At 36.4% G+C, this 14,763-nt stretch overlaps 1 protein-coding gene across 4 annotated transcripts in view; it reads right to left on the reverse strand.

Annotated features, from left to right (window-relative positions):
* Window positions 1–14,763, reverse strand: part of LMBR1 (limb development membrane protein 1) — a 70,658-nt gene that overhangs the window by 19,085 nt on the left and 36,810 nt on the right. For 3 of the 4 annotated variants that reach the window (XR_009957545.1, XM_062568828.1, XM_062568830.1), the window contains 4 exons: window positions 3,734–3,860; window positions 3,197–3,265; window positions 1,090–1,154; window positions 452–524 (listed from right to left, as the gene is read on the reverse strand). Coding sequence is in view for 3 of the 4 variants with exons in the window: in XM_062568828.1 (XP_062424812.1) it covers window positions 452–524; window positions 1,090–1,154; window positions 3,197–3,265; window positions 3,734–3,860 (334 nt within the window). In the remaining variant the exon portion in view is untranslated. The remainder of the gene's footprint in view (window positions 1–451; window positions 525–1,089; window positions 1,155–3,196; window positions 3,266–3,733; window positions 3,861–14,763) is intronic. The other variant, XM_062568829.1, reaches the window with a different exon arrangement.

Raw genomic sequence — 14,763 nt, forward strand, 5'->3', positions numbered from 1 at the left:
TTCATTAAACAAAACTGAACAGAAAAAAAAATACTCAGAAAAACCAACCAAAAAAAAAAAATCTCAAGGCAGTAAGTTGAGCTTCTTGCTAATATTTTCTTTCTTCTTCAGACAAGGCTAAAATATTGTCAGTTACCAACCCAGACTATTTTGCAGTGAGGGTAGTGGCTCTGCTAAACTACTCTATTTTTTCTTAGTCTCAGAATATTTATGCATTAGAGTTGAAGAACATAGTAATAATAATATTTTTTTTTAATCTGGAACAATATAGTGAGGAACTCTATCATCATGGTTCCCCAGAAGCAACAATCATTATGTAGCAACCACTACAGGCTTAAAATCTTGAACTTTGTTCTCAGAAAAGTAGCTATTTTATGTTGAGATCAATGCTCACGACCAGCAGCTCTCTACACTAAATACTATATTTGAAGCAATACCAGAAGATGCTTACCAGTAAGCCTCCTCTGAATTGCTTCTTCTTCTAAAGTGATGATATACATCTGCTCATCTAGGTCTTCAAGGATCTATATTTGGAAACAGAAACATGAATTGACTGGATATCAGCAGAAACATTTGCTTGTTTCGCTGACTGCAGTAAACTAGTCAAGTTTGGTTTGTTTCAGTAACATTTATTTTGAATATATATTTACTACTTTACAACATTGATACAAGAATAAACTCAAGAGAAGATTATTCAGATCTATTATCTATTTCTTCACTGTAAACTTTAAGCTTTTGTTTTAGGCTAAAATGGTTACATTTGATCACAATCTAAGGACATTTGGAAAATGGGGGAATCTGACCTATATTCATATCATTCTACATTACAAAAAGAAAATAATAACCTATCACTTTATCCAATTTGAACAAAAATAACTACAGATTTTGCAAAAATAAATTCAAAAGCAATTTTTCATACAAGCCAATATTTCAAGCCATGTACATTGCTATTAGAAGCTAAAAGCAAAATACATAGTCGGTCTATCTTAGTATAGTCAATCAAAAAAAGCAAAAGACACTACTTAATGTGACCATGCTACTGTACTTCCTAACGGATAGGACACGAGGGCAGAATTATGCAACACTTACTGTTGGCTTCACCAGCAACTGGCCCATTACTGTAAACATCCGTGAAAGCCCAACTGGTGTGCATACTGCAGAGAAAAGATGACATGGAAAAGAACAATTTAATTTCAAGAGCAATCTTCTATTTTTTTGGCACATTGAATATGCTATTCCACACAACTGAGCACTGTCTGCAAGAGTTTTGAGGCGTTCAAACTCCAATTCAAACTTTAAAACTTACTACTACTGTATGCATTTTGAACAAGAGAAGCACTTCTCAGAGAACGTAACCAAATTTTTCTTGTCATCATGGAACAGCATATAATCAAATATCTGAACTTGCATAGGTAATTATTTATTCAAAGCATATGGCATCAGAAGCAATGTCTACACTAGTGAATTCATCAGTGCCAGGAAATATTCCCGGGCATTTAGGCTTGGTTGTCTACACCAGTAAATTGCTAGAACGATCTCTGGCACTATTTTGCCCTGGGACAGCCAGCACCTTCCCAAACAATTCCCAGGTGCAGCTCTGCAGCTCACACAGCCCAGGAAGCATTAACACTAGCACAACATGCACACAATCTTCTGCAAACAGCAGTACAGGGATGTGGATGCATCAGGGCCAGCAATCACCTCCCATGCATTTAATTTATCAATACAGATGCAGCAAGTGTTAAGAAAAGACTGCGAAGCTGCTTTGCTATAAAAATTACACAGCAACTTCAACTGATAAATTTAGCTATCAGTTTTTAATCTACTAAAAACTGGCCTTTTTGAGAGTAGTATGCATTAAATGAGTGTTTCCCAGGCATAGAACATACTGGGACAAAGGCTCACAAATCACAATTTTTACTAATAACTCTCCAGTATCAATCTTCCTAGTTTAGGAAGAACAGCCTTCAAGTACTGAAGTCTGAAGGATATGGAAGAGATTTGTAACAGCAAAGGTAAGAACATCAAATTTATAGTTTCCATTATCATAAGACAGTCTTGTCAAAAAAAAAAGGGGGGGTGTGGGGGAGAGAGACCCTCCAAGCTTTATCTATGTAGCTGAAAAGGCAGCAAAACACAGGCAAAGCACTGAAATTAAGTTAAAAATAACTCCTCCAAAAATTGCTATTTAATCCCAACATTTTGGTGATCTGAGTAACAATAGCCCTGGAACACATGCTATGTTTTCAGCTCTGCTGAAACGAAGTGCAGGATAGATGCAGGGAAGTTGTAAGGCATTAAAGAGGACGCTGGAATCCCCACATTCAGAACACTTAACAAAACTCTCTGAGGTCTCTGTGAGCAATACCTTTAAGAGTCATATGCCTAATCTAATATCTAAATATCTTATAAGCCACGATTTTCCACCCTTTCTCCACAGTAACAGCCCAGCAAGCTTTAGCTGCAAATTTACTTACAAGAACTGGAGAAGAACAGGTGATACCATGATACCCCAGAAAGGGAGACTATCTGTCCCCCTCTCAGTAATTTCACAGAAATGATTCAAAAGAGGAAACAAACTGTAATTGGGATTTAGAGCCTTCCATTCGCCTTTCCTATTCCCCCAAACAGGTATGAGTGAACTCTGGCTAGGACTAGTTGCTATAAGATTATTCCTTTACCATATTTGTTTTGCATACAGTCACATAACTGACACCCCAACTGCCAGATACCAGTTTTGTGACTATGAGACTTCACTGTATTGTGTTCCAACCTCTGCCTACACTATCTTTTCATAAAAGAAAAGATAGTTGACTGACTATAGAAGAACAAATCAAATATTTTAGAATAATTTCCCTTCCTACTATTGACCTTCTGCATTTCATTTAAAAATATGTGCCTGTGCAGAATGGTATCCCTACTTTTCAAATACGTGTTTTAAGAAAACCCCTACAACTAAAGTAACTGAATGATGTGTTTAAGTGCCTCAAAAACTCAAAGCACAAAGTAGCATTTGTTTTACAAACTTCAGAACGCAAATTTAACACAATGTATTTCTACTGAAATTTAAGGTTAAGAAGGAAAAATAAAAGTGTTTTTCTGCCTTTAAAAGATTATCTTCTTTCAAAAGCAAAAAACAGTTTCCTTTACTCTTAAAAACAAACAAATCTTTCAGAAGAATCAGGGAAACACTTACACAGAAGTAACAAGCATCCCATCAGTGATATACAGGAATATAAATATGGGAGGTAGAATTCCCAGAGATCTGTAAAGATAATATTGAGCACAGCCTTAGCTTACTAGGAATAGGCTGCTTATGTTACAAAAACAACTGAATTCAATCTCGGAGAAGAAAGCTTAAAGAAAGAAGTTAACAATTGTATTCTGAAGTGTAAGTGAAGATTTACTCTGTTTCTAAGTCTGCAGGCAATTAAATCCCCTAGTGCTATTCCCACTTAAGTAACTTGTTTTTAACATAGATATACATACAACAGCTTGTCCACAAGAGCATAGAATTTCTCAGCAGGCTAAAAACAGAGATAAAAAGCAAAACAAAAAAATCACTGAACAGAAAACAACTGTACTGACCGAACTGATACATCATCTCAGCCTGTGCAGAACTGGCATAGGATTTACTAGAAATACATTTAGTTGAAAACGTTCACTTCCATAATTAAATAAGCACAGGTGCACAAGCATATATGTTTTTTTTTTTTAATTCCAAATTCCATACCATACAAAGACTCCATACTGGCAGCATCATTGTCTATGAGAGCTGAAGCAACCCATACGATTCCAAGGATAAGCAGTGCAAGAAGAATAAGCATTACAAGAGTTTCCAAAATGCGTGCTCTGATCCCCTGCGGGTAGAAGAGAGAAGACGGAGGAAAGAACACAAAAAAATTGAAATCAAATATTTTTATACATTAAAAAATAACTACCTTACACTGAAATATATACTCACATATATTACATACAAAAAAACATGATATATAATGCACATTTAAAATTCATTCTTCCTTGTACATAAAAAATGAAGTATTTATGGCTTTATAGTAACCATATTGCATTTTTCCCCTTAAAACCATAGAAAACGGTTTTAAATTATATACACCTCTCAGTCCTCATTAATCTCATTATTCCATAAAAAATTCTTTATACTGTATGATTTTGCTTGAGCATTTTTAAAAGATGGATTACTTTTCTAATACTTTCAGCAAAGAAAGTGGATTAGCAAATTTTTATCTATAATTCCAATCAAGGGAATGGAAAGCCAATTATGGCAAAAAGCCAAATAGCTCAGCAAGCACTAAACCCTGCATAGGTACAATGCACCAATTTACTTAAAATACATTCTTCAACTGCAATTGCTTCAGCACCGCTCCTCACAGTCTGCGGAGCCCTCAAGCGTATGGTTTGGGTACTGCTCAGTCGCAGTCCACCCAAATATTGCTGCTGCGGTTGCATCCATTACAGCCCATCTTTACATGCTCCAGAACAAACGAAGCAGGTTTCACTTACAACACAAAAAACAGGTCCATGAGGATACATCCTAGCATCTGCTCACTAGTTGTTAAGTGCCACAACACAAATAGCACAGTGTTACAATCGCAAATCTGAACATACATTAAAACACATTCGTTGCCAATTCAGCTACAACATACTGTTGAGACACAACAGTACCAGCATTGTTGGGACACTTTCTTCAGACAACCTTACCATTAATGGAATTATATGAAAAGCAATCGGATGTTATTTGACCTGTTTTTTTTTTTTTTTTTTTCCTGGACTTTCAGGATACATCTGCACAAATAAACCCAATCTCTTGTTCATCCCACAGGCTCACCTCAACTTGTGTACATTCAACTGAAAAAGAAAAGCAATCTACTTTATAGTTAAAAACAAGAAACTTGCTTCACTTTATTTCTTTTTGTCTATTTCATCACCTCTTCCCTAACCGCTTAAAACAAGAGCATAATCTTTACATAGCATTTACCCCCCAAATTAGGCTCCCTTCACAACCACAGCAACCAAACACATGTGGAAACCTCAGACATCCTAATCACGTGCACTTATCTCCCATAGTACGTCAATTCCTCTCCTAGTCAATCCTCCCCGAGCAGCTAAGATAGTAAGAAGGAAAAAGGAGACAAAGAACTTCAAAGTTCTCCTTGAAGGTTAATTGGGTAGGTCAAGTCGAGCTCCATGAAGGCTCTCCAACATCAAATTTCAAATTAAAGGCTGTATGGACAAGGTATGTATTTATTCTTAGAATTTATTTCATACAATAAGCATGGCTTAGATGTCACTAAAAATTAAAACAAACAAATAATACTCCAACTGGCTTTCAGTCTTCCACGAGTTATTTTGGAGATGAGTTTAAGCCAAACATCTATTTAATGTCTTTAATCTTCAAATATATTTGTATGCTAAGAGTTTTGAGCTTGAGTAATAAGTTATCAGGAAACAGATTACAGTACAATCTGTTGTTTAAAATTACAAATTTCTCACCGATTTCAAAAAGAGCTATATAAAACTAAAGAGCTATATAAAGAGGTATAAAGTTTTTTAAAGCTACATTTATCTGGCATCTGTCCTTTTTTTCATGTAAGTACTGAGCATTGATATAGAGCAAGGGGGCATACAGAGAGTCCTGCTTTAAGCTTTACAAAAAATCTGTTGTCTCCCTTCCTTTCCAGGAAGCGGAAAATACAGAACTGCTTCTTATTTTCTGAAAACCTGAGCCACAAAAAGTGGATTCCTACTTCCTTACTATTGGACACACGAAGCTTGAGAGGGGCTCGGATTTGTTTAGGTTTCACAGCAACAGCTCCTTCCTGGCAAATCTGGAAGGTATTTCCTTCCACATGGAGCCTAGAATATCAAATCCTCTTCCTTGAAATGAAGAGAAGAGTAACTAGTAAAAAGAAGAAACAAGAACTACACTGCAATGGAGAGGGTAATGTAAGGGTTCCCTCCCCCCCGTATTTACTGAAGATTGTTCTCTGAAAACAGGTAAAATTAGTAAAAATAACCCAGAAAAGTGAGACAATCACAGCAAGTCTTTTGAAGTAACCACTGTATTTGTCCAGAAGTGTTACCAATATAAACTCTAGGAAAAACAACCTACCTGCCTAATGAGCCTTCCCCTCTAGCAATTTTATTTCCAAACTACTTTGGATAATCTGATCATGAGAAAATTAGATCAATCTTTGGTTCTCACTGGCTAAACCTATTGTCACACACAATACATCAACAGCATTGAAGAGTCATGTTCTCACTGAAAAGTTGGACTGACTGTTCACTCCAAGGTAAGAACAACTTTTGCATTACAGAGACCCTCCAGGCATTTCTTTGTACACAACATGATTCATACATTGATGATCGTTTAAATAATATTTTGAAAAACTACATTGGAGCAACCAGACAAACATTCTAGGATAAGCAATACTAATGTACCCAGACAAGCTCCAGGTACTTTTTTTGGGGGGGATGCTTAAGAATATACATAAACAATCTCAATTAGCCATCCACAATACTGTGTCCTATTAAAACATTAGTGTTTCAGACATCTGTCCACACTTACATGCATTAGTATAGCAGTTATTTGAGAGGTATCTGTAACCTACAGAGTTCTTCCATCTTATAGGACATTACTCGAGGAGTGAGCCTCAGGACACCCTTCCTCATTTTTATTTGCTGAAAGCGGTGGTGGGAGGGTTGTTTGCTTAGGTACTTTTGCATAATTACATCTCGTAAGTTAAAGCACGAAACGTTTTAATTGTTAACGTCACTAATTTGAGAATGGGGCAAAAACCACGCTCCTGGCTTTGGGAACAAAGGTTAAAAAAAAAAAAAAGAAAGAAAAAATCAAGAGCTGCATTTAATTCATTTCAGTGAAAGCAAAGCTACGCAAATAAACCTTGAAATTCACCACTAAATTTTCAATTTTCTAAGTAAAAACATCTTCACTGATTTGTATTTTTAGCTTAATATTTCTTCTTCCAGGCATTTCGTTTTTCTTCTCTCCTATAGCCCTATTATATCACTCAGATTTCTTAGTCAAACAAAATGTCATGGCATATTTTCCACAGAGGACATTGTCACTTCTATTTCACCTAATACTTGTTGCACTTTTTGAACTCATTTACTCTTTGGGTGCTTTTTTGGGTGAAGAACACTAAATTTAGAGTTTGTAGTCTTGCAACAGTCCCATCTAAAACAAGAGATTTCACCTAAGAGTGTATATTCGCACCAAATTCTTCTATACTAGACCTTCCCATTGAATGAACATTTAACTCGCAGATAGCAATCATTAAACTCTTCAAAAGACAGCAAGAGTCCTGTCTAAAACTAGAAACTTCAAACAAGCTTGTAAGAGGACATTTATTCTTGATCACTCTACACCCTATCTGACTCAGAGATGGAGTTAATGAACGAGTAGGACACAAAAAAAACACACAGTTTAGATATGCCACAGTGCTTCAATTTAGCATTCCAACTACACAAGGAAAAGGTCATACAGCACCAAATCTTAAAAAGAGTGACTGCATTTGAATCAGTGGAAAAGTGCTTTGATTTGTCATCCTTAATGTGCAACTGGAAACAAAAAACCTTCACTATGCAAGTGAGTGAGATGAGCTACCCAGAAAATTGCTTCAAACATCTGCCACTAAATAATAAGTGCATGTATGGGTGGGAAAGAGATGTGAGGGAGGAGAAGGAACAGTCACCTTTTACATCAGAATTTAACACTAACAGGAGAAATCGTCTCATGAGCTCCTAGTCATCACTGCTAGGCATCACATGCCTATGGAAATTAAACTAATTACATAGAAGAGGAATGGAAAGACGTCGTATTTTTAGCTTTCCAGATTGCTTTCAAAAAGAAAATGAAGTTATCCAACCCCTCATTCATGTAGCCTTCCTTTCCTAATGGTCTAGATTACCACTTAGAAACATGCAACTGACAACACAAATACTAATTCATTCCTAAGGTGTCCTTTGTTAAAAACAGAATGTACATAACCATGATTCATTATTTTATGAATTACGTATTACAGTTCAACTTGCAGTGTTTTTGAAGGAATTTATCACCAAAGCAAGTGTAGATTACAGTAAAGAGCTAAGAAGATATTTACATAGTGAGAATAAAGATTCTAATTTGTGTTTATTCTGTATTTGAGTATTCAAAAAAAGAATCTGAGATGCACACCGAAACAAATTATACATATCTACGTACAGCTCATGGAGAGGCATATAGACAGCAACCTTGACATCACTTTAACAAACTCCTGTTTAGTACAGCATTAACCACACAGCCCTAAGTACTGTTCCATGCTGTAAACCTCCAAGATGAACAACCACCATAGCCTTTAAAGAAATATGCTCCCTTCCATCTTCATCTTAAAGTTGTGTTGTTTTAAAATACGCACTAAGACAGTTCCAAAAGAAAGAAGAATGGGCTAGGAAGGCAATGCACTTTATTTTCAGCAAGACAATATATATCACTGCAGTACTTCTACTAGCATATCAAGTTTAAGGAGGTCAAATCACTTGCTTTTTCCTGGCCAATTAGCTGTTGGGATGCTGATTAAGTTAGAGAAGTTACAAAAATCCACATCACCATTTTAAAATCTTACTCTGATTATCAGATATCTAGAAGAAAAATACAAAATGTAATTGAGCTTGAAGTTATGCATTTCCATTCCCCATTTCCTTTTACATTAAGCTGGTACTCCTTGGTACTTGCATTGCCATATATAGAAGTATCACGGTGACTTCATCTCATACCTGTGTGCAAGGGAAACATGTGAGAGAAATAAAAGGAAGAGGAAGATCTCAAAAAGGTTCTTTAAAAAAGCTCAACCAGAATAAAAGCTGAGATTGGAAACACTATTTGAGAGTCAGGAAGACTAGAAAATCCAAATCAGTAAAACAGAAGAGGGAAATATGAATTAAAAGAGATTAGAAGCATAAGGAAGAACCACTTGATCTTTAGTATTTCAGCTGTATATATATTTCTTCCACAGACACAAACACCAAAGGAAAAAAAAATAAAAGAAGAATTTTGTTCCCAGCATTAGTTTCGTTGAGGCCATCCTTTGGGAATAGCAAACCACCACTCTAAGGAAGATGGCATTTCTTTTGCTGGACAGCAATTTTAGTTGTAGCAGACTAATTTTAGAGTTCTTATCCACGAAGACATCTGACAAAACACATCACCACTTCCAACGCTACAAGCATGTAAGTTGATCTTTAAACAGGAATTCAAGAATACATCAAACTACTTGTAACTTCCTGAAATAAGTTTCATAATATGCGTAAAGCAAACCAGACTGCTGAAAGTGAGTTACCTGCATGGTTCTCTGTTGGCAGGGAAGCAGAAGTCTGGTATCATCTAGGCAGTCTAACATACAGACACTCTCTCATGCAGAGATGGAAAACACTATCTGGTCAACAGAAACTTTTAGAAAAACTAATTACTATATTCTGATAGAAATAGCAAATAAACTATTAAGAAAACTGGAAAAGACTGACATGACACCCCCCCTTTCTAAACTTCAAACGAAGTTTCACAATCCAGACTCAGCAGCTCACCTGCATTTTTCAATCACAGCACATTTTCAAAATTCGCCTAGTTCTTTAAAGTGTGCGCTTATCTAAGTGAAATGTTTTGTTAAAGACATTTAACACATCAATCCCAGCAGCCTGGAACTTGCCAGAAGCCTAGTAATATCTGTCATCTTCTGCGTACACTAATGAGGAAAGATAACAAAAACAAAGGATGAACAAAAAGAGCATTTCAGGCTTTCAAGGCATGCCTACAAATAAAAGCTCTCCTAAGGATACATTCTAAGGATCTTGTGGTTTGTAAAGCCTTGGAGATGTCCAACTCTCAGACTTCCATTTCTTCAAAAATCAATTGCTGAGGCATTCAGAAGTTATTATATTGCTTAATCCTGAGCTACTTATACCGCTTGTAGAAGTTAGCCTAAGGGTTCATGTTTCTAGAAATGCCAAATTTTGGCAAGAGATGTTTAAATTACTCTAAAAAGTGTTCTGACAAATTTTTAGTTGCAATTCTGGAAGGCATCATCAAGAGTTTACCATACTTGTTTTGTGTTAATCATAACAAGAAATTATCATCCTGGATAATAAATATTCAAAATGTATTATAAAACAGCACCTGGCTTAAAAAAAATAATAATAATAATTCTTCAGCTAGAAAACCCAATAAGCTACAAATGGCAACCAAATTAACTGTCCTGAAGGGATGACATATCATACAGGAAAGCCAAAAAGTATAATTACTAAGAAAACCATTTCTCCTCCCAAGTAAATCTGTGTTAAATAGGATTACTATTATGCCATGCTTCACATTAAGTGTGCTCACACTTAACACCTACAGGCCAGTTTTCAGTTTAAGGGAATGTATGTTTGGTGGCAGTTTCTTATAGCTTTTCAGCAAGAGAGAGGGAGATTTCCTGATAATGGAGACAGTAAGGGGTGGGGGAATCTTTTGCTGCATTTTAAATTCTTTAACTATTTTAGATGGTATAAATGTAACAACATAAAATGTTTTGCTATTAAGTTAACATAGGTAGCAAGCAAAGACCTTGCTCGGCACACTGATTGTCCAAAAGGTTCCAGACGTTTTGTGCATCTAGCAGTTAGCACAGACCTCTCATCACTACCACGAAGCAAAAGATAGCTTCTCACGTAGGCAAGAAACCTGCTGACTCCTCATTTCTCCATTAAAAGTCACAGACGAAATCTGGAAAAGCTGTAAAGGACATCTCTGACAACGGCCGTTCCTGCATAGCTGCAGTAAAACATGCACCGTATGCCCAGGGAACACACTGGTGCATCTTCCTAGCAGTGCCACAACCGTGTGTCAGAAATTCACAAGATTTTATTTTTCATGTAAAAGTACTTACATAAATCAAAGCAAGAAGCAAGACAATTTTTGGGGGGAGGGGGAGGGGGGGAGGTTAATCTTTGCTCTTCCAGTTGTGGTGATAAACACAAATACTATTTTCCAATAGTTTAAGCATTAATTCATGCAACAAGGATTTCAACACAAAATATGAACAAATAGTATTTACCCAGAGTTCTAACTGACGAAATAGAGTAGAAAGACTTGCAATAAATTAATTTATTCTTCCAGAAAAGGAAAAACTGCTGGTTAAAAATAATAACAAAAAAATTAAAGGAGGAAAAATTGTATTTTTTGTACCTCCTTCCTTTCCTCGGTATTTTTGATGGACCACTCTCTGGCCATAGTGATATCACTGAGCAAGTTTTAGCTCCTATAACAGATTTTTTTTGTATTACCAAATGATAATACCAACGGTGCATCACCAAAATATATACTGCATGGATTTCTACCTTCACGTTTTAATTTGATTGCATATCGCACAAAACAAACACATCAAAAAACATGATATCAATGAAGTAAAAATTACCATGTGTTACTCAAAAACAGAGTCCTAGCAATGTTTCTATGGTGCTGAATATTTAAACAGAGTCCTGCTCGGACATCTTGACCTCTTGCAAGGTTGGTAAACATTACTTTTTACACTATGCTCTGACCCATCAGGGAAGCCTGGGAAACATTTCTGCAATCATGGCACATTTAAAATAAATATGAAGACTATTATTTCCATGTGACAAAAAGGAGTCTTAGTAATCTTAACATTTGTTCAGTGAGACATTGACTGCAACAAATACATGCTAAAATCTGTAAAAGATAAATAACAGTACTAAAAAAGAACTAGAATTAAAGCAGGCATCAGTTTTGGCATGGTGGGGGACTGCATATTAAGATAAACTTCTGTTTTTAGCACCTGATGCATGCCTTCCTCAATTTGTTAGTGTTCGCAAAACATGAACTTCAAAAGCATCCTGCGCCCAAATCATTAGTATTACCATGAGCAATAAATGTTTTGAGCAATCTTTAGTCTCACCTATATTCAAGATAGTGCAGGAGCACTTTTCATCATAAATAAGGTAGAAGTACCATTCTCCATCTGGTAACAAGGAACCATCAAGTCTAGCTTACTGATATCGGTCAAGGGATCATTACCTTACGAGAGAAAACCCTTAACTAGTGCAAATTACTGACTCAGAAACAGAAGATATAGTTTTAAGAACACACTTTAAAAATGTAGTCAATGTCTCAGAACTACCACAGAGCAAACTAAGAATTCCTATCAATAAACAATGTATTCAGGAGTCAGATTCAAGCAATCTGAAAAAACAATTCTCCTTGCCCAAGCAAGGACCAAAGACTTCCAAATAACCAAAGCTCTTACATTGTCTTTCCTGAGCAGAGAATCTTTTGGGCCTGTAGAGATTTTAAAAATTAAAATAAATATTCTTCTACACAGCATGGTGAATATATTTTAAAGTTTGTATACATTTTCCACACAATGCAAATCTTTAAATTCACACTCACATAGTTTTCCAAGCAAGTTATGCAATACAATCCCCCATTTCAACATTGAGCTGACAGGGAGCTTATTCTATTATAGGCTTTAAAAATCTCTAGTTGTAAAGGAGTAACCAGTTATAAAATGTAGTGGCTGGCATATTCATCCAACAGACTATCAGATCATCCTGCAATCTTCAGGATCATGAAATTAAGCTACACTCAATCAGGTAACTGGGTACAGCTGAACAGAACTAAAAGCTTATAAACAGCATTTCATGTGAAATATTAAAAATAACTTGCATGTTGAATTTATTAACATGGTGTAACCTAATTGAAATGAAATTGAGGCTTACAATTTGGTATGGGCTGGGCACATATCAGCTGATTTTTGAAAAAATCTTTTTCCCAAATCATTTCACATACAGTGGTTTAGATTCTGTTAATGGAGTAAAGGTAAGAAATCCTAATGAGAGTCAACCATCAGCAAGAAGAGGTAGCTGAAGTCGTTTACTGACACACTGTAATTAACAAAATGCAGAATTTTGAAGGAGAAACTGCTTTCCCTGAAGGGAAAAGCAAAAAGAAAAGAACTTGATGTTAAAAACAAAGTCTTCCAAGATTGGCCAAGAATCACAAACTAATAAGCACAAGAGTGATGCAAATAAAAAAAAATTTGTTCATTTCCTTGCCACACTGGAAAATCAGTTTTGATCAAACTGAACTTAATTTTGGTAGGAAGACCAAACAAAGGTAACTTAGTTTGAAATAGAGTCCTTGTTTTTAGGAATCTCCAAGATAAACAAAGCAAATGAAGGAAGTAACTCACAGAATCAGAGCACAAGACAAAGACATCTTTATTTAGCAGATTGAAGAGGATATCTATCCAGAAAACAGTACACCCACTGCAGTCGCACAATCTGCCAAAGAAAACAGACTAACGCTCTACTATGTCCCAGAAGAGTATCCCAACCAACGTGTTGTACTATGCTCTGGGATCCAGATCTGTCAAGCTTTCCTGCTGACACCACTTAATGCGAATAACTCACTACAATAATCCAAGACCCAAGCTGCACCCCTTGCGGATGAGTTTCTCACTTTTGTTCCTAGGATCTACCTACCCATCTAGGAGGGACTCCAATGAGACGGTTTATGTGGGGATTCATCTACTGCCTGGGCTTTCTATCATCCTCCTCCCTGCCCCCAAACAGGTGGATTCAAAATACGTAAGGAAAAAGGGCACATCTTGCTCTTCTAGGTCTAGATATCTGTTCTTGCATATTTAACATAGAAATAGCATATTGGAAAAAACATTCCCACAAAGCTTTATAACAAAAGACATTCTAGTTGATTAAAATAAGAAAAAGCAACAGAGAACGGCTATTGGAGGAAAGGGGGCAATAGCTACTAGCTGAAAAAAAATAATTTCAGTCTACAACCGTCAGATACCATACAACTACCCTGCTGCAGCAAGGAGCCTTGCCTATTTTACCAAGGCTGCTACAACAAACAGCTTATATCAAAACTCTTACTAAAAAGGGCAAATGCGTATCTCCCACTGACACACAGGTAAAAGCAATGTGCAATCCAAACCCTTTGGGGACAGAGGAAGGAAGAAGTGCAAGGGCACACATAGGAAAGTTATGTCTGTCCCAACACTCCCCTTTTCCTCACCAGTTTCCTCTGGCTTTCCATTAGCCCTCACTGATTAGCTCTCACATGCACCACTCCCTCCACCTACTTCAAGTTTCCTAGACTTTCCAAAGTCTACTATAACACAGGAGCTCTGGGGTTTCTGACACTATGAGTAGTCTCCCTCCAGCCATTTACTTTCAGATCAGAAGGAATCTTTCCTATTAGACTGTAGTGATAAGGTAAACAGACATTTTCCATCCTTTGTGGTGTGACAGAAGATATAAAATCAGTAAACCGAAAGTGTTATGTTAAGAAAATACTTGGAATTTGGGACAGTGTTTATTGCGGGGGGGGGGACGACACACACTAAAATCCTACACACCCACTGGAAGACCAGTTTGCCCAAGTAAATGACCCTTAGAAGCAGGCATGTCACTAACAAAGTTCTAGAATAGAAACTTGAAGTTTTTTCAGCATGTCAATCTCTATTACTACTCCTGCACGGATGAATAAGGAGATGGAGAAAGCACAGTTCTGGGAACTGGCCAAAGTCTCAGACTGCTGGAAATTCTTTTTTAATAAGGCTGGAAATCCTTTTAAAAAGCTATACCAAAGTAAACAAAAAATATGAATGTGGCATTAGGGGCCGGAGATGGGAGACAGACTCATTTAGTCTCTTCCAAAAAGGGCAAAAA

The sequence above is a fragment of the Rhea pennata genome, chromosome 2 (assembly GCF_028389875.1).
Source record: "Rhea pennata isolate bPtePen1 chromosome 2, bPtePen1.pri, whole genome shotgun sequence".
Classification (NCBI taxonomy): Eukaryota; Metazoa; Chordata; class Aves; order Rheiformes; family Rheidae; genus Rhea; species Rhea pennata.